The sequence below is a fragment of the Odontesthes bonariensis genome, chromosome 11 (genome assembly GCF_027942865.1).
Source record: "Odontesthes bonariensis isolate fOdoBon6 chromosome 11, fOdoBon6.hap1, whole genome shotgun sequence".
In the NCBI taxonomy this organism is placed as follows: domain Eukaryota; kingdom Metazoa; phylum Chordata; class Actinopteri; order Atheriniformes; family Atherinopsidae; genus Odontesthes; species Odontesthes bonariensis.
In genome coordinates, this window is record NC_134516.1 from 16,764,552 (window position 1) to 16,792,411 (window position 27,860).

General features: G+C 41.5%; 1 protein-coding gene across 6 annotated transcripts in view; it reads left to right on the forward strand.

Annotated features, from left to right (window-relative positions):
• The window catches only part of ncam2 (neural cell adhesion molecule 2), a 332,410-nt gene that overhangs the window by 206,497 nt on the left and 98,053 nt on the right, over positions 1–27,860 (forward strand). For all 6 annotated transcript variants that reach the window (XM_075477736.1, XM_075477734.1, XM_075477731.1 and 3 more), the window contains exon 2: positions 27,216–27,290. In XM_075477736.1, the coding sequence (XP_075333851.1) occupies positions 27,216–27,290 (75 nt within the window). The remainder of the gene's footprint in view (positions 1–27,215; positions 27,291–27,860) is intronic.

The following is a 27,860-nucleotide window of genomic DNA, read 5'->3' on the forward strand; positions in this document are numbered from 1 at the left end:
AGCGAGGGAAGAAGATACCCAGACAACAATAAAGGAAAGAGCGGCCTCTGTATGAATAATTAAACAGGCTGCGGCGTTGATAGCAACGGAGAAGCGGCAGCTCATTAACACTGAGAGGTGAGACGAGGAATGACTGGAAAACTGAAATTCTACTCCATTTTCATTGATAAAATGGTTTATTTTAGCTCTCGCAGTGTAAACAATAGCCAATATAATGTGGTTTTGAAAGCGAGGAACTGCTGAAGTCACCATTTTAACAAATGGTTGTGCTCTTCAAAGAATACACCAGACACCATTCCTCCTTTTGCACCAAACACAGGCCCTGCATGCAAATACCCATGCTGCCCCACTGATACACATGTTATCAACAGAGCCTCTAGAGTATAGTTTCCCTCGAAGCCCTCCGCGGGCCTGATAGTGCAGCTCATTTCCAATGCTAATCAGAAATAAAGAGATTGTGGTCTCTTGACTCGTTTCTGCTCTTTCCTCAAACAATTGTTGCACTGCAGCCACCGTGGCGCAGCTTTGGGAGACTGTTTTGCACGCCCTCCCCCATGTGGTTCAGCGACAAACACTATTATCAACACCAACAACATCAGCAGCTGGGAGGGGGGGGGCAAGTCAAACCACTGGAGATACAGGGGACACATTTTCATCTTCTGTTAACCCAGCAGGGACTTCTTTGGACTTTTGCCAATGATTGTGTGGAAACAAGTTTGGCTCAGTTGCCAAAACAAACTGTCGTCACAGTCAGACCACCAGTCCCTGTGTGCAATTAAATGCAAAGTGGGTGATCAGAAAACAAACAGCGGTAACACCAGAGCACCTTAAAGGATAAGACCGTTTTTTTGACATTGGGCCCTTGATTTCACATTATAACATGATGTTCTACTCACCCTTGCTTGTTGTTGGTCATTTGGAGCTGTTCCGAAGATATTCGCGAGGCGTCTGGCTGCTCTCTTGAGATATTCGGCCATGAAACGGTTTCCTATGGGCAAGCTTATACAGGCACAAACTATGCTGTTTATAATTTATTAATTACTGTACACTAGCACTGATAACGTGGAGGTGCGTCGCTTACTTCAAAAAATCCGGGTTACTAATTTTGAATTTTAGCCGAATGAATAAATAGGCAGCAGGTCTGTGGGCTGTCTGTGGCAGTAGCACGACGAGGACGTCAGTAACACCCACTTTACGACAAAAAAAAATCAAAATTACAGTAACCCGGATTTTTTTAAGTAAGCGACGCACCTCCACGTTATCAGTGCTAATGTACAGTAATTAATAAATTATAAACAGCATAGTTTGTGCCTGTATAAGCTTGCCCATAGGAAACTGTTTCATGGCCGAATATCTCAAGAGAGCAGCCAGACGCCTCGCGAATATCTTCGGAACAGCTCCAAATGTTCAACAACAAGCAGGGGTGAGTAGAACATCATGTTATAATGTGAAATCAAGGGCCCAATGTCAAAAAAACGATCTTATCCTTTAAAAAGCAAGTTCTCCTTTTAAACCTAACTATAGTTCATAACTGCACTTGAATAAATTGTCTCCTTGCATTTGTTGTCGGTGTGAGTCCTGCGCATCTGATTGAAGCTCATTCGGTTCAGAACAGCTTCAGCTCGTTTATGATGGTACGTGTGTTTTCTTCTATATGAACCGCTCCCTTTCAAGTTATTCCACAACATTTCAGTAGACTGAGGCGGGTGTATTCATGGGGTCCTTCCAAAACCATTAACTCAATTCTTCAGATGTCCCGACCTTCAAAGATTCATGATTATGATTCAAAATTATTTGTTCCATCAATGGTGGGAAGTCCCTCTGACAAATATGGCAAAACAGGCTCAAACTAGTATACCACTACCGCCATGTCTCACTTATGGGATAGGTTGCTATGCTGATAAACTTTCACGTAAGCCAATAGCAGAGATGCCTTGAGCTGATTAGAAGTTCCCACGGGTTCTTTTGTAACCTCATTGTCTATTGCCAAACAACGTCCTCCGACTGAAACAATCATACATGTCATATGTTTTTTTTACCCCTCAAGATGGCTCATTATGGCATCGCAGCCCCCACATATGACGGATGCGGGAAATATGATTCGTATGAGCATTTACACATCATACCAGGCTTCATTCTGCTCTCTTTGCTCATCATGTTGAAAAGTCGCTTTCGTGGCCACTAGAGGTCCCACATTTGTTTGAGCGTCTGCCTGCATGAGCACACCAAAAGGGAACATTTGAGGGAGGAGGAAAGTCATTAATGAATCTCTGTTCTTTAGATGAGACAGGGCTCACCTTCACATCTGATTGTCATCCCATTGATTAACACCTGATTTCATTCATCATATAGTTTTTCTCAAGGGATGATTACATATTCCTGCAATGGAGTTCTTTAGATTAATCAGTGAAACGCTGCAAAGAGGATTTCTTTGCCTCGTGTTCATCATGAAGTTGGAGGTAAATTCTGGGCCATGATGCCGGACTCGGGTCTTTGTGAGTCATCAGCCGGTTGACAGTCACTTTGGCACACCAGTTGTTGCAAGCAGCGATCCTATCTTCGGCACAACAGCTACAGTACATGCACACTAGTGGGAAACACTTAGCGGGCTCAGGGCTGCTAGTTGATGTGTAGCGACGGTCACCGCCAGCCTCTGCGGCTGAGACTCAACGGTACATTTGCCTCTGAAGCAGCCACTCGGCTCCAACTCTCTTATTACTTTTTCATGCTATCTTGACACACATCAACCTTTTGTTGTGGATCACAAGTAGCAAAAATTGGCAAAAAAAATAGTTAGAACTTTGAGATGAGGCTGCCAGTTTGGTGCCAACACTTTGGCCTGCATTTGAGTCATTCCCTGCTGGCTACCTGATGGATGCACATATTGAATTAACTCTGCCTCGTCCTCTACAAAAGAACACGGGGAACTAGTGAATGCGGGAACCCATCAAAGTTTAATATCCTCAACCAGGTTCAAACAGATGCTGATTTATGGCCCGAGAGTGTGTGTCATTACCTCAAATGAGCAGAGATGAGAATTGTGGGGCATTTTTACGAGCATATCCACAGCCTCTCCTTCCTCCTTTCTGATTTAGAAAGCTGACATGTCTCAGTTGGCGATAGCAGTCCATTAAAACCAGACTACCTGCGCCAGTACTGAGCAGCGATGTCCTCCTCCTCCTTTTGGAAAGTTTACAGTTGGCACCAGATGGGAAATTATTGTCTGCATGTCTTGGTGCTTTTTCGTCTGCCTTTGAACTACTTTATTTGCACACAAACACATGAAAGTCTGTACATCTGCAGAATTGCACAGCTTACGGCTGTCACTCTGCTCGTGTCCCAAAAGTTCTTCCCCACAACCCCCACATGCTCATTTATATTCATTTCTTTGTTGGTATTTTCCCCAGATTCAGTTTAATCAAATTCTGCTTCTCATGTGAACATTATTGAAAGCATTTCATTTGCCAATTAGCCAGCTGCTCCCCAGTTAAATAATGAGTATGCTAATTCTAAAGCTTGGGGATATGTCGTCTTTTGAGCAACAGCGGCGACAATTATCCAAGTCAGGGATGTACAGTATATATGGATGTGCGTCTGTAACAGCAGTGTGTTTGTCGCAGGTCACATTTTTCTAATCATGCCCTCATAAAGTATGTGTGTGTCGGATATTGTGTGTATTTGTTTGCAGATACATAGTGTAAAGCGATGTATCGATAAAGAAAGTAACAATATTTTCCTCACTTTGTACTTTTGGTCAATCCAATCTATTTCCAGGACATCAATTCGACCTGAGTTCAAGACTACTTCAGGACTGTTTCCTCATTTTTCATTTCCTTTCTGCACTCTGTGTTTTGTTTTTGTTTTTTTAAATTAGATTTTGGCATTTTGTTTAGCTTAAGGCATTTTCTTTCATAGGCTTAATCACCGTGGTTAGGGTTCTTGAGCAATTTTTGTTTGGTTTAAAATACACACTCTTAATCAACTGAATGATGTCCAATTTGATTGCATTAGATATTAGTGGGGAAAATGGGCATTTATAACCAAACAGTTTAGCAGAATAAAGGACTACACTGCACAGTGGTGTTTTTACCAGTAGAAAGGTCTCCAAGACCTTTTGAAATCTAGAAAGCCGGGTCTTTGAGGTCTTGTGTTGCAAACACAAATGAAGACATGTTGCAAGGAAACGGTGAATCCAACACCTGTGCTGAACAGCTCCTATAATTAGAGGACTCGGGTAAGCTGAAATAGATAATTGGCTGCTGCATTTTTGCTTCTACCAGAGTTTGTTTTAATTTAAGCGGTCCTCGAAGCGGCCTCGAACTTTGGTCTTAGAAATGTCGGGATTTGAAATCCCGCTATTTTGTGCCACCTCCCTACCGATCTCCTCATGAGAACTTCTTTTTGTCATGTTATAAAATGTGCGTGACTGCGACATCCATAAAGCAAAGTCGGGGGTTATTTTAGAGGGATGCTCTCCTCCATGCATACTGATTTGTTTGCCTACCTTTATCTCAATAGGGCGCTGAGTGCATGTTCCTGACAGTTCTAATTGAAAGCCATGCAGAGCTGAGCCCGTGTATGCATATAAACACCCTGCTATCATCCGTCAGTGGTGGGGTGGGGTGGTGTACTCGCCCATGAGCTCAGTGACAGATTCTTCTTTAATGTGCTTACTGCAGTGCCACGGCTGTGTTTGGAGCAATCATTCAACACACATGTTCTGTGCCGTCACATGCAGCATTCTGTCAGCCTATTAATTAGCCCATTAAGCTGTGTCCTACTTATTGTATATGACAGCTGAGAGCTTCTGTCTATCCCTTCATGTATGATTTATTAACCAGTGTGTAGGTTTCCTTCATCCGCACCATTTCCCATTTGATTTTCAATAAAGTCTGTCCATTTTTGTTTACTCTCTAAGTAACAGATTAGATAAAGACGTGACCTTCAGCCACGCTGCAAGAGATGCCAATCTCCCGTGGCAGCCGACGGAAAGTTACGACTGTACCTGGGGTCGATAAAATAATCTTACAAACCATTATTCTACAAAAAAAAAAAAAAATGAATAGTTAGTATTTGGTTTCCCAAAATCCATCACGCGTCCTTTTAGGTTGTAATGGCGATATTGTGTGGCATTGAATTTCTGCCATCAATGTAACATGACGCACTAATGATATTGGTTATGATCAATATGTAGAACTGAGAAGAAGCATCATACATGCGTTGAAACTATCTTTTGAATAAATAAGGGCCAATCAATAGATGCTCACTGTGGGCTATTAAGAAATGTACTGCAATACTTACAAGTAACCCGACATCAATAAACCAGCTTCTATTGATCTGATTTATGGTTCTCTTTAAATTTCTTACAGTCACATAAGCAGTTTTGTAGTGGCTGTAAATGATCTATTAGCATAATAGATCCCTTCATCGGTTCTTGATAAAGGTCGACGACACTGAAGGTTTACTCCTGGGTTAAATGTTGCCTCAACTTGGCTTTTTCCAAGAAACTCTCCTGGACAACTGCAGGATGGGCTTCTGTGAATGTGAAAAGTTCACAAAAACAAACTATTTTGTATTTATTAAAGAAATACAATTATTATGATTAGGATTGACCTGAAATAGGATTTTATTCAGGTTGAATTGGACTGTACCTAATCCACACGATCTCGAAGCAGAAACGATATGTATCACTTGTGGAGGAATAATGGGAGAGACAGGTTTGAGCAATACTTGTACTGGCATGAGCTGACTGGATGGTGGCCGGCATTCCAAGTCCTTCGTTAGCCAGGCCGTGGCGACAGTTGGTGGCAGCTTCTGTCACGAGTGCCGCACGGACAACCGCGAAACTGTCAGAGAGCCGAGGGGATGAGGAACAAAGAGACATGATATCCGGAAGGAATCGGACAGAAAAGGTGAGCGGGCAATCCGTTGCACGATGAAGCACGAAAGGGGGAAAGATGAAAGGCTGTCTTGAGTAAAATTAAAGGTGATGGCTCGGAAGGGAAAGAGAAATACCAAAGTGTGCTGGAGTGGGAGGAATTGAACAAGCTAGAAAGTTAATAATACACGTTGAGTCTTTGAATTACTGATGTTGAGATCAGAGGAGAGAATGGCATTAGCTGAGGCTATGACTTCTTTTTATCTTTTAGCCTCATTATTAGTCTTGTTCTTTATTGGACAAAAACATAATGTTCTACATTGGTAAATCTATGGATTCAATATGAAATAGCTGTATTGCCCAGCCTGCTCTGTATTGTATGTCTTTGCTATATTTGTCACCCATGTTGGCTGCATAACATGTAAATGTACACACAGCTGTACAACTCCACATAGAAAACGCCTTAAATCCGACCTTATTCTTGTGACATATTCACTGCCAGTTCGGTGTGATTGGGATTTAAAACGCAATCCAATTTCTTTTTAAACTGAGAGCACAACATTATCTCATTTAGCATAACATTTCAGAAAATCAATGGAATTCAGCTCGCAATGCAGATCATTTAGCCATAAATTGCAGCCTTGAAAGTCTGAGCCGGTATTGTCGTGGGACGTACCCCTTCAATTAGGGAGACTGTTGACCTTAAACCTTTGAATTTCATTGCAGCAAAGCCAAAAGAAGGCTGTTTCTGTCTTGCCTGACTCCCCCTCACATAATCCCAAGAGTCTCCTCTCTCAAGCCTGGCAGGAGCCAGTGACCTCTCCTTTGTGACTGAATTAATCCACAGGCCTGAGATAATGGCCATGTCATGGCCACCGGCAGAATTTGGCAGGAGAATAATCAGCCCACCGCCGCGCCATTTCAATCCCCTCGGCAATGATCGCTTCTCCACAGAGGGGGGAAGAAAACATGTTGCCTCATTCATTTCAGCATGCATGAAATAAGAGGTAAAGATTACAAGCTGCACAGGCGAAGCAGGCAGGTCCACCGCATAGGTCAGTTTCAGTGTTTCCTTCTTGAGAGAATCTCTGAATCGACCCCTCAAATGAAAATGTTTGGAGATATTTTTCACGGCAGGCACTCCAAGTGTGTGTGAGGGGAAAAAAGCTGTGATGTTTTACATGTACATTGGCATGCAAAAGCTTGGAGTAACTTTTTTCGTTCCAGGAAATAGATGAACTATTAATAGATTTCCAAAGATAAAAAATTTATTTTAATGTCAAAATTTAATGTCTCTTTAGTATTTCATGCAAGATTACTTTTATGTCCATCTTAAACTGTTTAGTTTTCACAAAAACATAGTTCTAACACGCCTTCTGGCAAGGTTCAAACATTCTAAATGCTCTTTTGATGTCTTTCACCTCTTCTTCTGGGCTTGTATTCAGTTTACCCAGCCCCCACCCCCCCCAAAAAAGTCGAGTTCTTAAAACGAGAGCGCAGCGTTCTCCTGCTCCACAGAAACACGAACCAGAAGCATGATCTGTCCACCTCTGTGTTTCACTGTTGAAAAGGTGGGATTTTTTTTGGATTTGTTTTCAGTGCTTCTTGTTAAGACGTTGGTGACGTTTAACTTGTGATCCTGAAATTTGTGGTGAAGGTGCAAGAAAAGTTTTCCTTTGACTTTTACTTTCGAGCCGTATTTGTGCTGCACTGAGGAATGATGCACCGTCACTCTGCTGAAGCGTTCTGTCAAACTTGGGTGGTTTTAGAACATATTTTTTTGGTCCAGACCTCAAGTTGACTTCCACTGCTCACTCACGCTGCTGTTTCTTTGTCTCCTAAACCCAGTTTTCTGTCTTCTATAGAGTTCTCCAGCTTTGCTGGCATCAATCATTTAAATTTTGCAGACATTAAACCATACAAACTTCTGCATGATTTGTTCTTCCTTTTAGAAAATAGTAGGTGGATATACTCCTTTTATGCCATCAGAATTTATTACAAAAGTTTTTGGATTTTTTTTCCCCCTACTTTCTGTTTGAATGGCGCACCACCAGTATCTGTCATGCAGTTGCATTCAGCGCGGTCTGACTTCCAGAATTGCATATTGTCAAAGTGAGTCTTGACTGGCCTGCTGAGACTAAAGACTAAATAACAGCCTCTTTTTAAAAGAACACGCAGCAGCCTCCTCTTTCAAGAATGAAAGCTAAATTGAGCATATTTTTTGCCAGACGACAGCTAAATTGCAAATCTGTACATTGTGTTGAATAGTGTGAACATTTCATTCGGAACATCAGATAAGAAGTTTAATGTTACTGCCAGAAGGAAAGTGCATAAAAAAGGTGATAAAGATGCTCTTTTTGATACCCTTCAAAGACAGGGATCCAATGTGGCCAAGTCCCAGAAAATACTTTACAGATGCCTCTTCCTGAATAAATATATATATATACAAATATACAAACAGGATGTGGCTGTTAATGCCAGCACTCATTTAGCTTGTGTTCACTTCTGAATCACCCACAAAAGCATTTAATCCTTCCCCATGTGATTATTCACATTGTACACAAATACATACAGTCAGCACACACTAATGAGCTGTTGTTAAAGATTCTGCTCCCAATGCAACATCCAAGTCTGCTAGCAACCACCCACAGTAACCACTATATTATCTCCCAGCCGTCGCCTCATCTGTGCCCGTCGTCCCTGCTCCACAGTCTGCTTTGCTTCGTGATGACGAGCCGGCACCAGTTAACCAGAATTTAAATTACTGCGACTGCTTTGCTTTCCTGTCACATTTGTACTCGAAGCTGATTTTTCACTGCCCTGTGGAGTCTTTCACCTGTATAGAATCAGTACAATTGTGGAGTGAACTCGTACAGTTTTCTGCAGTATAGCAGGGCTGTAATGGATTGCATCAAAAAAGAAGTGGAATTTATTTCATTATTAGGTTTTACAGTTGTAGAGAAAACTGGAGCCTGAATATGTCTCTACATGCTATAGATGTTTAACTTTTTATGACATCTACAAAGTGAGCAGTTTCTACACTACGTGGATACAACACAATGATATGATGAAACACGTCTCCACTGGATCCTTTCCCTCCTCAAAATCCTCCTCTTACCGGCTCCTTCAACTGATCGGAGCTGTATCTGAATCTTTGTCGCTGCTGAATTTATCCTCTTGCCGACAACATGAGCTCTGCTGGATTTACTTTCTTGCTAAAGTATGCGCTAATTCCCTCCCTGCACCTGTCTACACAAAACAGTCTACAGTTCAGCTGTTTGGCTTTTTATTTCAAATGGCTGGGTTTGAGCAAATGGGGCGTGTGAAACAAAGAGTAACACGGTGTTAAGCTTAGAGTTGGTTATCTGTCCTTATAGATCGGCTCGTTACACACGATCTGTTAAAGGATCCGTTCAACATAACTCGCGTTGCATATTTAGGAGCAGCTGTTTTCCTTAGTTCTTTAAAGGGACACCATGTAATTTCTTCCCCCATCTAGTGGTGCAATTTTATTTTGCAAAGTCGAATGAATTTGCTCTCTAGCGCCTCGCGTTTTCAAATGTGCGTTGCAACTTCTTGAACTACGGGAGGCGGTATGTGTCAAGATTCAAGAAGCTGTGTAGATTCAGACTCAAGGTCCATACAAACAAAAAGACATCAAGACACACAGTACAAAGGATTACATAACACACATACAATAACACTATAAATACAGATGACAGATAACATGTCAGATAAATTGACATAGCCTTTGGTGTGCAAGCCATGCCATTAGTCATATTCCGGGAGTTACCGGAAGTGACGTCGACGTAGCGTTAGCAGCAATGTGTAGTTGCTATCTTTTAAAAAAATGTTTAAATGTTCTTTTAAATAAACTTCCGGTAAACTTACAAACTTTCTAATGCCTCGTTTTGTGAGTTAAGAGCCTATAGCCCCTTTCACACTGCGACCCGCTACCTTAGCGGGTCCAAATTGCACCTTCTACCCGCGTCGAGCAATGTGAACGCTTGGCGTGTTGGTGACCCGTGTCGCCTGAAGCCGAGTTCAGGGGGCGTTGCCTAGTGGCAGAGCGTCACACGAAACACATAAAATGCTGGGCGTGTACAATGACGTAGGCACAAGCCATGCGTCGGAGGTAGGGTGAAATACACCTTGAGAACTCGTTTTTGCAATTGTATATGCAGTTCATGGAGATGTTATTTTACGGGGTGTGGATGGTTACAACGTGGGATTCCGCCGAAGAACATATGCGGAGAATACAAGAGCACTATAGTCCCCGACATGTGGCGGTAAATAACGTCCTCTGCTCGGAGGCTGAGGAGCTCGCGGACCTCCTTGTCTCCCCAGTTGGCCATATTAAAAAATGTCTCGAACTTGATGTAAAACAGAGTGAAACGTGTCCTCACCTGTCGCTGTTGTTCTGAATCAGCTGTCCATTCTGTCTTTTAAACTCCTCACGTCACGCCACGCCCACGTCCGACCCGCGTCGATTGCGTTCACACCAAACTCGGCTCGGCAAAAAGACTAGGGTCCGACGCGGGTCGAAAGGCGAGTCAAGTTGACGCGGCAGCCCGGGTCGGCAGTGTGAACGCAACAGCGGACACGCTAAATTCGCGGATTAAACGCGGGTTATTCGGCAGTGTGAAAGGGGCTACTGTTGAAAAGGTGTTTTTTTTTTTTTTGGATTTGTTTTCAGTGCTTCTTGTTAAGACGTTGGTGACGTTTAACTTGTGATCCTGAAATTTGTGGTGAAGGTGCAAGAAAAGTTTTCCTTTGACTTTTACTTTCGAGCCGTATTTGTGCTGCACTGAGGAATGATGCACCGTCACTCTGCTGAAGCGTTCTGTCAAACTTGGGCGGTTTTAGAAGATATTTTTTTGGTCCAGACCTCAAGTTGACTTCCACTGCTCACTCACGCTCACACCAAACTCGGCTCGGCAAAAAGACTAGGGTCCGACGCGGGTCGAAAGGCGAGTCGAGTTGACGTGGCAGCCCGGGTCGGCAATGTGAACGCAACAGCGGACACGCTAAATTCGTGGATTAAACGCGGGGTATTCGTCAGTGTGAAAGGGGCTTATGTGTACTACGGCAGAAGTTTGGTAACAATCAATGCATTATTAGTGGGATAATTTACGAGATAAAATCTATTTACCATTAGCGCCAGTAATAAGCCATTCGGCGGACGTGACGTCAAAATGACGTCATTTCCGCTTGCAGACCTGGCGTTGGGGAAAACGCGATTCGAAGTGCTTTTTGTCCCTCTCGGCACTTTGTCGTTTTTCATAGACCGGAAGGACATGGCAGCCTCCATAGAGCTTGCCCGCTCTTTGTAGATACAGACAAGTTATTCTTCACTCAGGAGGATAAGTGAGATTTTTGACAGAGATAATTTTACACCAATGATGAATGAATATGTTGATTTGAGCTAATAAATGACTTAATATATTACATAGTGTCCCTTTAAAGCTGCAGTCGGCAAGTTTTCAAAATTACGAGTCCAAAGTCGGAAAATTCGAACTGATACAACTTTCAGGTCCCTCCCCTAACCTCTAACAAGCTCCGAATCGCCCCCCAAACCCCTCCCCTTCTGTGGACGAGGTTGTGCACGTGAGTTCACACCAGTGTGAGCGCACACAAGCTGGGGCAGACTCACGCTCAGCAGCGTGTGCACAAGCTGTGATTGACAGGTAGGATTCCTCCACCCTAACTTGATTGGTTAAAAACAGCCGGGAGCGCTCGGTTTTTGCAAGCATGATTACAGGCTTCAGAGGGAGCTACAGAATTCGGGATTTTTCCTAAACAGCCTATTTAATATTCTACTCCCAGAATCCCATGACAGTTCAAGCTAATATGACTAAAAAAAAGTTGCCGACTGCCGCTTTAAAACCTGGCCTCTGTGCTGCTCTGAAGAAACGTCATATCCTTTGCTGCGAAGAAGCTCAGCAACTCGGCATTGGCTTGGTCTTGATGTATCCATGTCTGCTTTCCTCATTAATCGTTTCAAACAGTGTTACCCGACCTGAATCACTGGCTCCCTCTCACTGTTTTGATGCTTGCCTCATGAATAACCAGAGAAGGAACAATACTGTCACGTTCAACCTCATGGTAACTTGGTTTTAAGGATATAAATAGAAGGTACCATTTTTCATTTCATGGATAGCAAGCCAAGTGCAAATTACTCTCTACAAAATTTGAAGGCTCAGAAATGGGATGAAACCTCTTTCTCCACAACATGGTTTCAGTTTTAGGAGTCCCATACAACGCTCTCCATATGTGCAGCTCTCATTTGACAGCGAGACTGTTGCTGCAGCTAATATTAGCTCTCAGCCTACTGACAGTTCAGCTTAACCCTTTCACACTCGCTGCACAGGCAGGGAAAGTGAGAAGGTGTCACCATGCTTTCACTGAGATTGTTATGAACTGTTTGCACCTCTTCTCAACAGAAGTAAGACCTACTTTTGCAGCAGGTTAGGACACATAGTCTGTGTGTTCCATATTCTATTCTAATCGGTTTTGTATTTTATTCAGATTACCTGTTTGGAGTTGACAAAGACATTAAACCCTGTGTTTAACCTGTTTGAAATTTCACATAGTGGGCAATTATATTGACTCATTAGAATCAGGATTGTGTACTCGCGTACTTATGGAAAATTGGGTCATGGATCGATAAGAGAATTGGCAAAGAACCAGCTTGATAAACGACATAGATAACAGCACTGTTATCAGGAAAAGTTGATCAATTCTCATCCCTAATTGTGACACTTCTATTCTGTGTTATTGTAATATAATTTTAAAGGTGTAATTGTGTGTATTTAACTTTTAAAGAAAGAACAAATGAGGAGACTGAGTGGAGTGCAGGATAATAAAGCTTTTTCTGCTGATTTAAAAAAAAAAATATATATATATATATATATATATATTACTTGGTGACTGTTATGCCGTTTCATGACAGTCATATTCCATTTGCATTTGCTTATTTCAATGTCCGTCCTCAAACTGCCACTTATTCAAAAACAATGGTGAAATAAGACACGATAATGGACAGCGAGCTCATTTTTATTGAGACACATTGACTACTAACACTGACAAGTTGTCTGCAGACACGCTGTGTCGCTCTGCTGTCTGCTTCTTGCAGTAGAGAAGCTGGACCCTCAGTCTCCCTCAGCCTGTGAGACCACTCTCGGCAGAAAATCAGACGCTGCCTCCAAGGCCTCAAGATTTTATTACTGAATCACTCTTTGCCAAATGCAATCAAGTCACCTCCTCCCACAGAAGCGGAAAGCCGGGGTTCGCCCTTCTGTGTGCTTACAGAGGACCGGTAAAGTAATCAGCTGAACTCAGTCGGCCACCCTCCCACTAGATCAATATATAGCAAAGTGTTTGTCGGAATGGCAGGAAATTTTTAATTTCTCCGAGATCATCGTGAGCAGACCTCTTGCCCACCTCTGCTGGAGTTTGTTCTCTTGACCAAAAAAAAAAAGGGATCATCTCCGGACTATTTTTGATGTAAGCTTTCAAGCAACCGATCAGTTGCTGCCCCGAACATATCAGCCGATAACATTAACATAGCATTTTTTTAAGTTTACAACAGCCGTTGATCCCAACAACGCATCTAAAAGCACACTTATGTGGCAACAATGGTATCTCATTAATATATATTCAGTTAGCTTGCCTGTATCCTGAACAATGGACTGTCATCTTAATTGGCTTTATTAACCCAATCATTTGGAGGGAACCTTTTCATTTTGATGGATGAGTCCTCTACACTTTCAGCGCTGCTTCACATATTCTTTGCTGTTTATGTAACAGCCAAACACCAAAGAGTGCATCATTAGCAGTCAAGGATGACAAATCGACTAACAAGATGACAGATTGTCGACACTAATTTTGGTTGCTTCAAATTCAAGGTTTCTCAATCTCATTTCCTATGTGTTACAGTTGTCGAAGATAAACCTGAAAAGACTGGAATGTGAGTTAAGAGAATCAGCTTTATCCTTTCTGGGGAGATTACTTATAAGGCATGAATATTGTCCCTCGTCCATGAACCATATTCCGAAGCAGGTTGCAGCCCGAGGAGAGACTCAAAGAGAAGGGATGAAAGGGAAGAAATCAAGGAACAGAAATGGTGGGACGACACAGATAAGAAAAATAAGACTAATAGATTAGGTACAGGACTCAGGAGTGCAGAGAGAATGATAAAGAATAGAGAAATACTTTGGAAACGGTCAAAGCTTCTGTATGATATCCAGTGGAGCACGATTCAGTTTTGGAGAAGGGAATGGATAACGACATTATCTTGCACCAATGTTTACAGGCCCACGTTTTTTCCTTATGTTTCCATAAATATGAACACAATATCCAAGGAAATTGGATTTAGTGTTTCACAGTATGAGGCTCCAGTTTGTGTAATCTAGAATAGAAATCATCTTTTGTGATGGAGGATAAAGAAGACGGGCTGTGTGAGAACACCCTGGATGTACTGCAGTTTATATGTTTAAAAGGTACGGTGGGGGTGTCCGTGAAAATATTAATATAGCATACTATGTCAGCCTGCATTCTTTGTACACAGAAATGTCATTTGGCAAATCTCTTCTCTGCTCGGTCTTTCACCTTGTGAGACTGAGAAGCTCTGGTTGCAAAGGTAGCAATTGAAAACCCACATTGGAGCCCTGTCTATTTACTTCCCTCATTTCTATCATGGCTGATGATTGCATTGCCACTCGGAGCTCGTCTCTTTTCCTTCTGGTAACTCATCTGCCCTCTGACTCAGCCTCAACGTTCTGTCTGGCTTTCAGCGGGTTTCATGATTGATTTTTGGCCTAAATGGTCCTAAAGGAATATTACTGTCATTGTCTTACGGCGTCTCAGATTGACATGATGGCGACTTCATTCCCTGCCTGTTTCGCATTTTGCTTGTGCTGCTGGTTGTGTTGATAAAAGTAATCATATCACATCATGACTAATTTTTGGTGTTGTGTTGTCATTTTTCCCCTTGCAATATCTTCTTTGGATAAATGCCCCCGATTCGCCCCAAGAGAGCAATAAAGAATCTTAGAATACAGACTCGACATTTTAAGAGGGCCTATATAATTCAAAATGGTTACTGGTCATTTTGATAAATTGATCATTTAAGGTTTTCGTAGATTGAAAAATCCCTAATTGCAGACATTAGGAGCACATAAGTGTGAAGCTTAAGTTGCCCATAGCTTTTCTTTGGATGTCAAAGAATGGGAAAATGTAATTTCATTATTGTTACTGTGAGCTAAAGTAATTCTTCAGCTTCTACTACTTTGTAATTTGCAGGTATTACTTAAGAGCACGTTTATGCGTAGACAAGTCAAACAATGACAAACTATGAAAAAAAGCATTCTATAACTTTTCTCATAGAAAGCAGTTAATATAAGATAGTTAACTTTGCATAACTCCAGCAATATATATTTGAACACAGGCTTAGATGCATTAAAAGCCACAATTTTCCCCAAACTGCTTGCAAAAACAACGCTCCCCCTGTGAACAAAGGGATCAGAGTGAGTACAAATGAAATAAGAATGCTATTTGATCATTGATTCCCAATGGTTGTCTAAAAGCGCACAAAAGAACACATCTTCACCTCTTGCCACCTCCACACAATCCCTTTTCTGTGTTATTGGCTCGGTGCGTCATATTTATTGAGCAGATCAGCAACCTCGGTCACTTCAGTCTCTCATATATAAAAGACAGACGTATAACTGAGTGACAGGTGGATGGAGAGTCAGGGAGGGAAAACATGGAGGGAGAATGTAAACTGCTAATATCTGTCTAGACCTGACAAGATTATACAGTAACCCACAGCTTTAAGGCAGGTTTCCTGTTAGAATAAGCTAGCTGGGGAGTTCAAGTTCAAAATAAACTGTGAGGCAAGCTGGCTTCAGATCTCAGCATTGACAGGACATTGATGGTTTAAGCACAACGTCAAAGTCTATTACACCATGGCAGCGTGGCGATGCATGCTAATTGGACCAATCTATTAGCATTACCTAATATCATTCATTAACACTGACTAATAAAAATGAAAATTAATTAGCCTCCAGTCTCTCTTTTTTTTTTGTTTTTAACCTCCCGTAGAAATAAGACTTAATTTGATATTAGTTGATTAATTTTTTCACACTTTTAATAAACTAAGACAGGGAGGCTGTCAAATGCTTGACAAATGTGATCTTTGTCATGTGTTATATGTTAATCTTTCCATGTGGTTTTCAAGTTTGGGTTAAAAATAGTCTAAGATTTCTCCTCCTTTATCTCTGTTTTGTTCCTCCTCTGTATCCTTGCCTTCTGCTTTTCCTCTCATCTGGATTTGAGGTTTTATTTCAGGCATTACTTTGGCTTTGGGAATTTCAATTAGCTGCTCCCACATTGAAGCAGCTTCCCCGATACCTTAGCTCTGCCTGGTAAAAGATGTAGTAAATATCGGTTTTACCAGCAGAAATCATTCCGGCAGCACAGCATCCAAACTGGCCTTAAAAAATGATTTCCCAGAAAATGATTATTAGAAAATGTTAAGAAGATACAAAGAAGAACAAAACATACCTAGAACTACTGCAGCAGGCTCCCACCAGCGACACATATACATAAGAGAGGGCGCTTACAGAATTCTTTTTATGGTTTTCAGCTTTGCACACTGCCAGTTGTATGTAGAATGATTTATTGGTGTGGAGACCAGATGGATGTGTCACCTGTTTTCATGTACAGGCATGTGCAAAATGACCTCTCAGATTACCAATCTAAAATATCATTAACAGTACGTTTAAAAACAACCTTTAGATACTGGTGTTTAGGTGATATAAAGCCCAAGAATTTGATTTCACGGGGGCTTTAAGGCACGAGTGTTGTTTCATGTTTTCACTGGTAATGGCCAACATGTTGAATTCTTGTTTTGGTCAGCTTCACTAACTTGGCTGAGATGTGCATGAATCCTAAATATACCAAATCAAATTTGAATGTGCAGGATGGTTTGAATATGAGCAGAAATCTCGCTAAAATACACAGGCTAATAAGTTCTAGAAGTTAACTGATGTTAAAAGGTTTCATGCTGTCATTTACAGATGCTCTCTAAAGAAAAAGAAAAAGTACAAAAGAGGACAAAAGAATGACTCATGCCCATATATGTGATCACACCAGCAGGGTGAAAATGTTCTGTACAAAGAAGCTTATGAGAATATTTGGTGCGTTTCATTCCATTGTCTTTTGAATTTTCCCCCGATACCTTGATGTTGTTCTTATTTGATGAAAATTTATATTTTCACCATAAATAGTTGCTGAAAATTCACAAAATGTTGCTTTAAGAATTCTTCAGATTGCGGAAAATGAAATGTTTGACATTAAAAATCCGTGGATGAGACTGATGAAATTTCTAATTCTGAAAATAGTCTGAAGGCCTGTTTTTTATTTTCAGACCGTTTAAAACCAAAGAACGGGAGCTTAGTTAGACCTCGCTGTACGTTTTAACATCATTATGGGCTGTATTTCATTTAAAAAAAAAAAAACTAAAGTAGGCACAAAGACTACTTTTGCTGAAGACGGCATGGATGAAATGAGTAAACTGTCATTTAAGCTACCTGCTTGATGACCTCAAGTTGCCTCTTCGTGCTAATTAGCAAAAGATGACACAGCTGTCTGATCTCAAACATCTGCATATTTGCATGTCGCTGGATGAACGTGTGCGCTCACAACTGGAGAGGTCCATCGCGGCCACTGCAGCTTCAGGCTTGAGAGGCTTGAGGAGGGAGACATAAATCCCAGAGCAGTTGGTGAGCGAAAGCAGAGATACAGAGGAGGTATGTGGGAGAGTGGGAAGATAATAGGTAGCTGTGGGTTGCGCCTGAGACTATACACGTGGCCTGAATAGTAGATACTGTATGTCTGTACGATTGGATATGGTTGGTTGAGTAGAGGCAGCTTTCTCCTGCGCTCTCCTCTCCTCTGCAGCGTGAAAGCAGGCTCGTTATGTTGAGGGACAGATATATATAAAAGTGGGGTCTCATAAAGACAGATTGGCAAACACACGGTGTTTTTGACAGATTTCCACACAGCTTGATATGAATGCATTAGACAAAAACAACTTTTCACAAACTACATAACGCTTCATACTTATGTTCGAGGTGCTTTTTTTAAAATTCTGATCAACTGTGGTTTAATAGGCTGTTTGAGAACGTAGAGAACTCAAAGTGTGACAGGCAGTGTGGCTGTTTTAGCTCTCCCCACCCGACCTAAACATTGTTTCTGATCACACACTTCATGATGAAACTATCCCTCCGCGGCAGTTACCCTTTTTTTTAGTTGGACGCTGCCCCTGTCATGCAGCAGAAATAATTTAAAAAAAAGAAAAGTTCGGGGGAAACTTAAGAAGGAGTTGGCGATGTTTACCTGACCTTAAAATTCACCAGATCACAATCTGATTAAGTATTTATGGAATGTGCTGGAAAAACAAGTATGATCCATGGGACCTTCACCTCGCACATCGCAGGACTTAAAGGTGATGATATGATATTTTGAACCATCAGAACAAACCAAGGCAAAAAAAACATATGCAATGAAATGATAAAGCGGTGTGGTGAAATCCATAATGAATTACCCTCTGTGTGTGTCGTAATCTGTGTTCTTTGTTGCGGCAGCCGTGCATTTCCATCGGCACAGTCGGCATTGCTTTTGCAATGCCCAGTGAGTTGCTTGAAGGGCTCCAAGTTAAGTTTTAGTTTTCTTTCTTTGATACTGCGATTCCTCTGTTTATGTGTTACAACCCAGATTTCCATAAGGTTGTACATGGCTTATTCAGAGTCTTTGCATCTAACATCTTGGTGCCTTTTGGCACAGGACACCTTCAGAGGTCTTGTGGAGACGTGGAGACGTCGCGTTTTTTCTAACATCTTGAAACAAGTATATTCTCACATCTAACTTTTTCTGATCCCCAGTTTACATATACTGTGTTTGTATTGATTGTGTTAAATATTGCCATTCTGCCATATTGTGGAAAAACCCATCCGCATTTATTTCTGCCCAATCTGTAATAAGATTACATTTTGTTGCATTTGGTGACATTTTCAACTTAACTTAAAGGGATAGTTTGCCTCTTTTGACATGAAGCTGTATGACATCCCATATTAGCAATATCACTTATGAACATTGACTTACCCCCCGGTGCGTCCTGTGAGCCGAGTTCCAGCCTCGTTTTGGCGTTGACGAAGGTAGTCCGGTTAGTTGGCTGGGGCTTAAAAAATAAAGCGTCTTGCTTCTCAAAACAATATGCGTTCAAAAGAGTAATACATTTGCGTCACAAAATCGTTCAGCAAAAAAAGTCAGACCTCACAATCGCTTGGCGCTATTTCTCTCTACCTTCGTATCCCTACGGGCTATATAAACTGTGCAGACCAAAGTACAGACCGAAGTGCAGACCGAGCAGTCCCCGGCTTCCAAGCAGTAAACACCGTAACAGGTGCGGCTATCAGCAGGTGGCTGAACGCATTGATATGAAGAGAGGCAAAAATAGCGCCAAGCGATTGTGAGATCTGACTTTTTCTGGAGAACGATTTTGTGACGCAAATGTATTACTCTTTTGAACGCATATTGTTTTGAGAAGCAAAACGCTTTATGTTTTAAGCTCCAGCCAACTAGCCGGACTACCTTCATCAACGCCAAAACTCGGCTGGAACTCGGCTCACAGGACGCAGCAGGGGGTAAGTCAATGTTCATAAATGATATTGCTAATATGGGATGTCATACAGCTTCATGTCAAAAGAGGCGAACTATCCCTTTAACTTAACTTAACAATGAAGTAGGAATTAGTGATACCTAGTGTCAAAGTTGGCAAATGCACCCAATTGAATACCCCAAAGTGTTGTTAGTTTGGGTCTACCGTGGACGCATAGCAGAAGCAGGGCTCATTTACATCAAGATGAAGCACAAGTTGTCTTATTCTCATGCAGTTCTACACAAATGAAAATAAAGTTCTGAACATTGTCTTTTGGTACCATGTACCACTTACCTGACTCCCGCCCTCTGGTATTCGCATACCATCTGGGACGAGTCCACAACCGACATGATTTCAAATGGGGCTATTTTTTCTAAAACTCGTGCATGTGATCGGATGAAGAATCTGTCCGTCATCTTGACTGACACGCCACTTCAGCCACTCCCAATGACTCAACCCGTGACGTAGCTCAGAGCTTACCTGACTCCCGCCCTCTGGAGCATGAATGGGCGGCCATAACGCCGCCATAACGCCGCCCATTCATCCAAAGTCCCACCCAGCGATTAATGATTGGCTCTGGTTATTTTCTAATCGGACGAAACACATATGACTCCCAGGCTCCTCAGATGGTTGTGTGAGGAAAGGGAACGCCCCCGCGTGTAGTTGGTGAACGCAGCCAGATGATGTGAGTCAGGTTAATGTACCACAGCTCATCTGAGAGATGTTGTTGGTTTAAGGAATACTGACTTTTTAACACATTGAATACCGGCGGTTTTTACAGAATTATGACGTAGAATCCCAGCGTTCTAAACCATTTTGACGTTTTTTGTACAGTCACAGCATATTATGTGATAGGGCCACTGAAACATGTTATGGCTCGTTTGAAAGCTGAGACTTTAAACTCTTTGTGGGTCAAAACTGCGTGTCTCTAGGTGCCGCCATTAGCGAGCTATCCTTCGCTAAACCAAGGCGGGTATCCACCAAAATCAACAACAAACTGAGATATCGGGGCTTTTGTGAAACGTGCGCTCTTTCAGCCTGTCGCACTTTAGATACTTATATCCGGGTCAGAGGATTTGCGTCGTGTCGCATGTTGCAAAGCTAACCTGTTCATAAGACCGCCTCCTTAGACTTGTCGCGTGTCTTCTTCTCCTTCTTGTTGTTTGTTTATGTTACTTTCCTCTGGAAACCGACACGTGCGATTGGACAAAATGCGGAAATGCACAACAATCAATGCAGCGTTATCAAAATTGTTCTTGAGTTGACGCAAAGCCATTGGCGTAATGATCAAAATGTCCAGATGATGACACCAGTTTTTGATTGCCATCTATGTCAGTTCTGTTCATCACATAATTATAGGGTGACCAGATGTCCCGAAAAATTCGGGACAGTCCCGAATTCTAAGCTTTTGTCCCGAATCCCGAATCTGGCTGTACTTGTCCCGAAAATTAAACTTATGCCAAATAATTACTTTTTAACCCCAGGTAAAGTACACATCTCAAACTAATGCTACTGCCGTCTGTGCCACCTAGAGGCTGCTTGCTTGCGCAGCCCCAAATGTTAAGTGGCTGCGTGCTGCCCCGGCTACAATGTATCTATTTTGTTATCTTTAGGACATTCTAATTCTATTCCATTGCAACAGTAAGCGCGAACAATGACCGGCGCGAAAATTCACTTTCACTGACACACAATAGCTAGCGAAATGGCAGACAAAGAGCCACACCACCAAGCAAAAAAACAGAAGCGACAATGCAGGTACAGGAAGGAATGGGAGGGCAAATATTCATGGCTTACAATTGACGGATGAATTTAAGGCGTTCTGTAAAGTGTGCAGGAAGGAGTTTGGCTTTTCCCACGGAGGAGAATCTGATGTTTAACTGCATGCTAGTAGTAAACTACACTGCATGAATGCCATAACAGTAGGAAGAAACACGCTGTTTTGATGTTTTGTACGTTCGTCATGTTAAAAGTTAAAGTTAATTTTAACTTTAATGTTAATTTTATGAACCCCGTAATTTTGGACTGTGTACGTTATACCAATACACTGGAACTTGCCACGATATTACCGGAGTGTGCGTCTTTTTTTGCAATTATACCCAATCTACACTAGAACACCGACGACAAAGCATTTTATTACTGTACATGTAAGTCAGCCCACCCGCACGTGCGCATGCGCGCGCGCCCCGTCCCAAATTTCAGCCAACCTCATCTGGTCACCCTACATAATTACAAAAATCACACAGAATGTGCATTAGAATGTATAGATTCAGAATCCATAAAAAAAACGGAAAAACGTATTTTTACCATGTGGGAGCCAACGCATGGGCATTAAAAACGTAGTTTTACGTGACTTGGTAGTCAATGTGTTAAGCTAATTTCCTGCTGCCAATCATTTTTTGCCTTTGCCAACACCTTTGATGATATGTAGAAGACATGCACAGGCGTGTGTGAATACATAAAAAAAAAAAAAAACGGTAATTACCGTAAATCCTATTGGCCTGTATTCCATTACTGGCCGGGATTCTAATATTGGCCGGTCTCGCTGTCGGAGGAGGTAAATACTGGCCGGACTCTTATACAGGCCGGGTCTATAATTAGAACCAACGATTTCTCTGGGCAGCCTCAACATTATACCGGTACTTGTGATCGTAACATACAAGACTTGCAGCTCAATGCGCTTTACAGTCAGATTACCGGTAACAACAAAGTTAAAGCAAAATTAAAGAAAATTAAGTAAAATAAAAAATAAATAAGTATATGGTATGTTGAAATTAGCATTCACTTCTATCACTATCGCATTCGTGAGTAAGCCTGTCCACTGTGACTTGCAATAACGGCCAAACTAAATGAATACCGATATCGTTTTTTTACAGCCCTGCGCTGCTGGACGACTGACTGCTGCCCGTCTGCGCGAGGAAGAGAACAGACAGGCAGCAGAACATGAGGAGGACGAAGAAGAACTGTACAATAATGAACTTGTTAGAGACTGGCGCGAGTGATGAGGAGATTACGGGGAGAGATGAAGAGGAGGAAATTGTGGAGGAGGATTAAAGAGAATGGGAGGATTTCTTTTTTTTTTTACTACCGTAAACAAGACAATTTGAGTGAGCGGTAGGTTGCCTTTTGTTATGAAATACCGGTAGCCTAATTATCACCATGGTTAAGTGACAATGCACTACTGGTAGCCTACTGGTATGTTTGCTACGTTTCTGTTACCATGTTACCGGTACTACACTGGAATTTAGTCTGAATTGCCGGTATTTGTTGATGATGTTCTTACCGTTATGGTAACTGTACTTGTTCAATAAATGAACCTAGTATTTTATAGGTTCAAATAGACACAAAATCTCGTTTTTATTCATTCCACTGGTAGTATGTTTTGCTCAAATAGAAATAGAGGCCTGTCTCTAATTCTGGCCTTCTTCCAATAATGGCCTGGACCAAGATGCACGTGAGTGAATAAAGGCCTCGGCCTATATTAGAGGATTTACGGTAGTACTTTATCTCTGGCTTTTTTTTGCTCTTGGTCTACCCACTCTTTGCTCTTCTTTGTCTCATGCTCCATGTCTTTATGGCTCAGGGGAAGAATTCCTTTTAATTCCTCAATAAAATCACACGCCTTTAAAGCAGAACAGTTTTGGCCTCAGGTCCTGGGTGCTCTGTGTCCCTAAAACATTTACACACATAGATGGAGACAAATACACAACCTCCCTCCCACCCACACCTTCAGAAATAAAGGGATATAGTACACATACATCTTCCTACATTCTTACACGTTCAAACGCAGAAAACCACATTCTCTTCCGTGCATCGTAGTTGGTTATAGCTCTAATGGAGCTTTAATGGATTACAGGATTAAAAAAATGACACTTCTTTCATGCCAGCTGATTGGAAACTCTTTTCTGTCAGTCAAACATTTGGATTTTGCCTGCTGCTGTAAGCAACGCTGTGTGTAGCCTACTTTTTGCCTATAATTATTAAAGTTAAAAAATTATATTTGTCACATATACATTCTGTGATATGTTAATTGAATGGATTCATGTGTAGTGAATTTCATGAGTTGTTGTATTGCCAATAAGGGTGTGATTTTATTTTGAAACCAATCTTGGTTGACATGCATGTTTTACATTTTGTTATGAGGATTAGAAATTAATTGAGATATGATTGGCTGACCCCATATTTTTAGTGGAGAAACACAATCCAGAAGTTAGAATTCAGGGTCTGGACATACGGAAGAAAATGAGAGTACAATAAGGCATCCAAACAAACAAATGTGTGATGTCACCTTCCTATTCTCCATGTACAAAAACATGACAAAAGTAAGTATGTTTTTAATAGTAAGTAGCTGACATTCATGCTTCTTATAGCATAAAGCATAAAAACATTACTGAAGTAATAAAAACTACATCCTAACCTTAAAAATTAGACCATCAACGCAGTGATGTTAAGCTTGTCAGGTTTGTAACGTTAGCTTAAGTTAAGCAATATAAACGATTGGACATTAAAAGAAGTAAAAGAATCAATTAGAACTGTCAAAGTAATGCAAGTTACACCCAGCTAAAATTGTATATTATACAACCAGGTCAACTAATGTGGAGAATAGCAAAAGAGCCTTAAAGAGAGCAACTGTCTCAGTGTTGTCAATGATTTACTGTCATTGTAATGTTTGCTAACATTAGCTTAAATTAGCTAAGCAAGCTACTGGTAAAGTAGAGTTTAGTAACATTTTAAAGTAGACCAATATATCTTATTACACCTAAATTGTTTCAATTTTAAATGCCTTATAAATGAATTTGCTTGTAAATTTAGACGTAATTCGCATTTCAAGAGTACCAAATGAGTTTTGTGAGTTTAGCTAGCAAGTTGTTGCGATAAATCCTGCTTCTCCAGCCTTTTGTCTTTGAAAATTCATCAGGGATGCTGGTATCTGGTGCTGGTAATTAATGGTTTTGTTTGCCATCTTATTTTGTTTGTCTCAATGCTTCTTAAAGGAGCTAATAATTAGAACTGGTAATTGCTACCAGGCTCGTAACATATTGACCCAAGCTTCGTGATGAGCCTGTGGAACGGGCCTGAAAAACAGTCCATGTCTAAAAACTGATATAATTAGATTGTCCCTTTGTATCCCTTCCAGGCAAAACGATGTTAAATAAACATCCATGTTACATTTGGAATTAAGTCAGCTTTCCCATTAAAACGCCAATGAACTTCTGCTGTAGAGATTATTGTGATGTGCATTTAAAAAAGCAGCTTTTTTTTAAAAAAAAAAGAAAAAAGAAGTCAGCTGACCACTTACATTTTCCAGGATTAACTCAATTATATGATTCACACCGATGACTCAGGCAGAACAGAAAAAACTCAGGCCAGGCTTTTTCTTTGGGCTGCTGAGTTCTGAAAGCAATGTTCTGCGTGATCAATCACACACACACAATGACTGGACCAGGATCAATTAATAAAACCTTGGGAAACCTTTGAACTACTTGAAGCGCTGATTGGAATGTGCCTTGAGGTAGGGGAAGGACACAGGTTTAAATGCATCTGATTATTCAACCTGAAAACAATATTTGCGTTCATTTGAAGCGATGCACGCGAGTGCTGTGTGACTGCGGTTGTGTCCGTTTCATACCTCAGACCATTTCAGCAGAGTTTGATTGTACGGTAAGTGACAAAGTTAAACCAACTTGGTTTATTCTAGTATGTTTCTGATGACCATTGTTCTTTAAACAAGACCAGAGAATAACATTTGATGTGTAATTAGCAATGGTCTTTCAAATTCAGTCACCATGAAAATAAAGCACTGTGTAATCTATAATTGTGTGGCTAAATGTGTGCTTCATAACATATACGTGTTTTAGTATGCGACCAGTATTATTTCATCATACATGACATCTTTGAGATGCTGCTGACCACCTAGTGCTTCTGCTGAGTTACACAGCAAAAAAAGATCATATGTATTGATAAAGCAGCTCCTGTACCTCATTGTGTGTATGCCAGTGCCCCTCTACTGCCATCTTTAGGCAGCCTGGGGTCACGACTGATGGCTGCCAGTGATAACTGGCTGATAACAGCTTCAGTGTCATGCCGCCGTAGGCTGCAGCCATCCTCCCCAGAGAGGCAGCAGATAATGATTTCATCATTTTCCCGATTATTGACAGGCGCCCTGAGCTCTACTATTATGTTCCTGGTGTTGTAGAGCGAATTAACATCCATTCGAATATTATTATTCAGTTTGTGTGTGCGTCCGTGTGGTTGGATGTTGATACTAACGAGACTTGTAGCTCCAATGAGGAAAAAATGAGAAGATGAGATATGACGGGGCTCGTCAAACATCTAGCTTCAGTCAGCGAGGGTGCGTCAAGAGGGTTCTGGACCAGAGGTGACCCTCTCCCCGCGGAGCTGCCAATCATGACTCATCACATTAGACATCCAGACACAGTCTCCTCTCCACCTTGATGGAGTGCACTTTCTTTCTTTGTCTGTACCTCTTCTTCTCTGATACTCCTCTTTCTTTCTCCCTTTTCACAAATTCATGTTAGCTACGACTGCTTCCAAACTCCTATTCAGATAGTTGCCTTTCAACCTTAGAAAAACCTTCACTGGAACACCTTTTGTGTGGCGTTTATAGTGGTACTGACAATAGACCGGTGCAGACAAATGGCCTTTGATTGTAGCTTGACTCTGCAAATTTAGTCGCACTGACACCCCAACCGCAAGGTTTTTCTCCCCATTTACTCTGACATTGAAGTGAAGTGCTTATCCTCCTGCAGATTTTCCATCCTCAAAATGTGATAGAAAAAAGGTCTTTTGTTACTACTAACTGCCACCAACAAAAAAAAAAACACAAAGAAAAATGTCACTATCATCGAGTTTGTTTACCAATTGCGTCTTTTTTCTCAGCTTTGCAAATTCCTACCACACTGTTGTTTAATCACATACCATCGTCGAGTGGTAACTGCAGACAGCATTAGCACAGGCAGGGGGAGTCCCATTCATTGTGAAAGCTGACTGACAAGTTTGTCACAAACAGCCATTTGCCTAACAGATGCCACTCTGTGTCTGAGCGCTTTGTTTTGAAGAATGGCTCCGTTGTTCTGAGTAACAGGAACTGGGAATATGGTTCGAGTTTGATAAAGTTTAAATCGTTCTTTTGCCATAGCTGCGTCACTGGTTATTTCTCGGGATCTTCTTATTTACAAAACTGTGCCAAACTCTCGACTCACCCCTCATTCTTTTTTAATTTTTGCTTTTAAGTTTTTCTTAAGACTACTTAAATAAATGACAAGGAAAGCTTGTCTGAAGAGTTCATGCGGTGTTAGCATAAAGATGGTTTTTAAATTTGCCCTTACATGGTGTGTTTCTGCTTGTATTTGCACGTTTCAATAAATTGCAGCATCTGTTTCCTATTTTCCTGGCATTCTTGAAATTAGGGTAGGCTTTTAGACTTTTGCACAATCCCATATTAGGAATGACTTGTGGCAAAGAGGGAAGCTGATACTTTTTTAAACATGCTATGATCTGTTGGGTCTCCCCATTCAGCAAATTTGAAATCCATTGTCCTGATCATAATAACTAATCAATTTCCCTCTTGTATTCTCTCTTTTTTTTTTTCTTTAGCTGCCCTGCAGGTGTCCATATCCTTGAACAAAGTGGAGTTGAGTGTTGGAGAGTCCAAATTCTTCATCTGCACAGGTACAGATGCCACACAGATTTTGTTGTGTGTTCTCGTGTGTGTGAAGTTGTATGTGTGTGTTTGGAGGCAGGTCGAAGAAGCAGCAGCAAGGGAGTTTATGTAAACACAATCCATGTGTCCTGTATTAGTGAGATTTGAGGCTGTTTGACCTGCCTCTGGACATCCCCGCCCCTCTCGTTTTTGTTTCCCATCGTCCTCTGAGCGGCATATTTTGACAATAGCAGAGAATCCGATGTCCAGGCCAGCAGCTCTGAGGGGTGTCAACCCACTCTGGCAGGCATAGGCCCGCCTCCTGCTGGTTGCCACCTCTCTCCTGCCAACCCAAGCAGCGTGGAGCTAACAGCCAAGGGAGTAGAGACACACTTGGAGAATTGTGTTTCGGATGTGGAGGTGTGTTTAGATGGCTAGAACGAGTGGGAGGACAAGGAGGGGTGAATGGGATCAAACTTGCCTGACAGGCAAAGGGGAAAAGCTTTTACTTTGAAAATCTCAGAACTGAGAAGAATGAAAAAAGCTTTGAGGCAAATAAGAGGTGGAGGTGGAAGGTAAGTAGCCACCATCCACTGGCA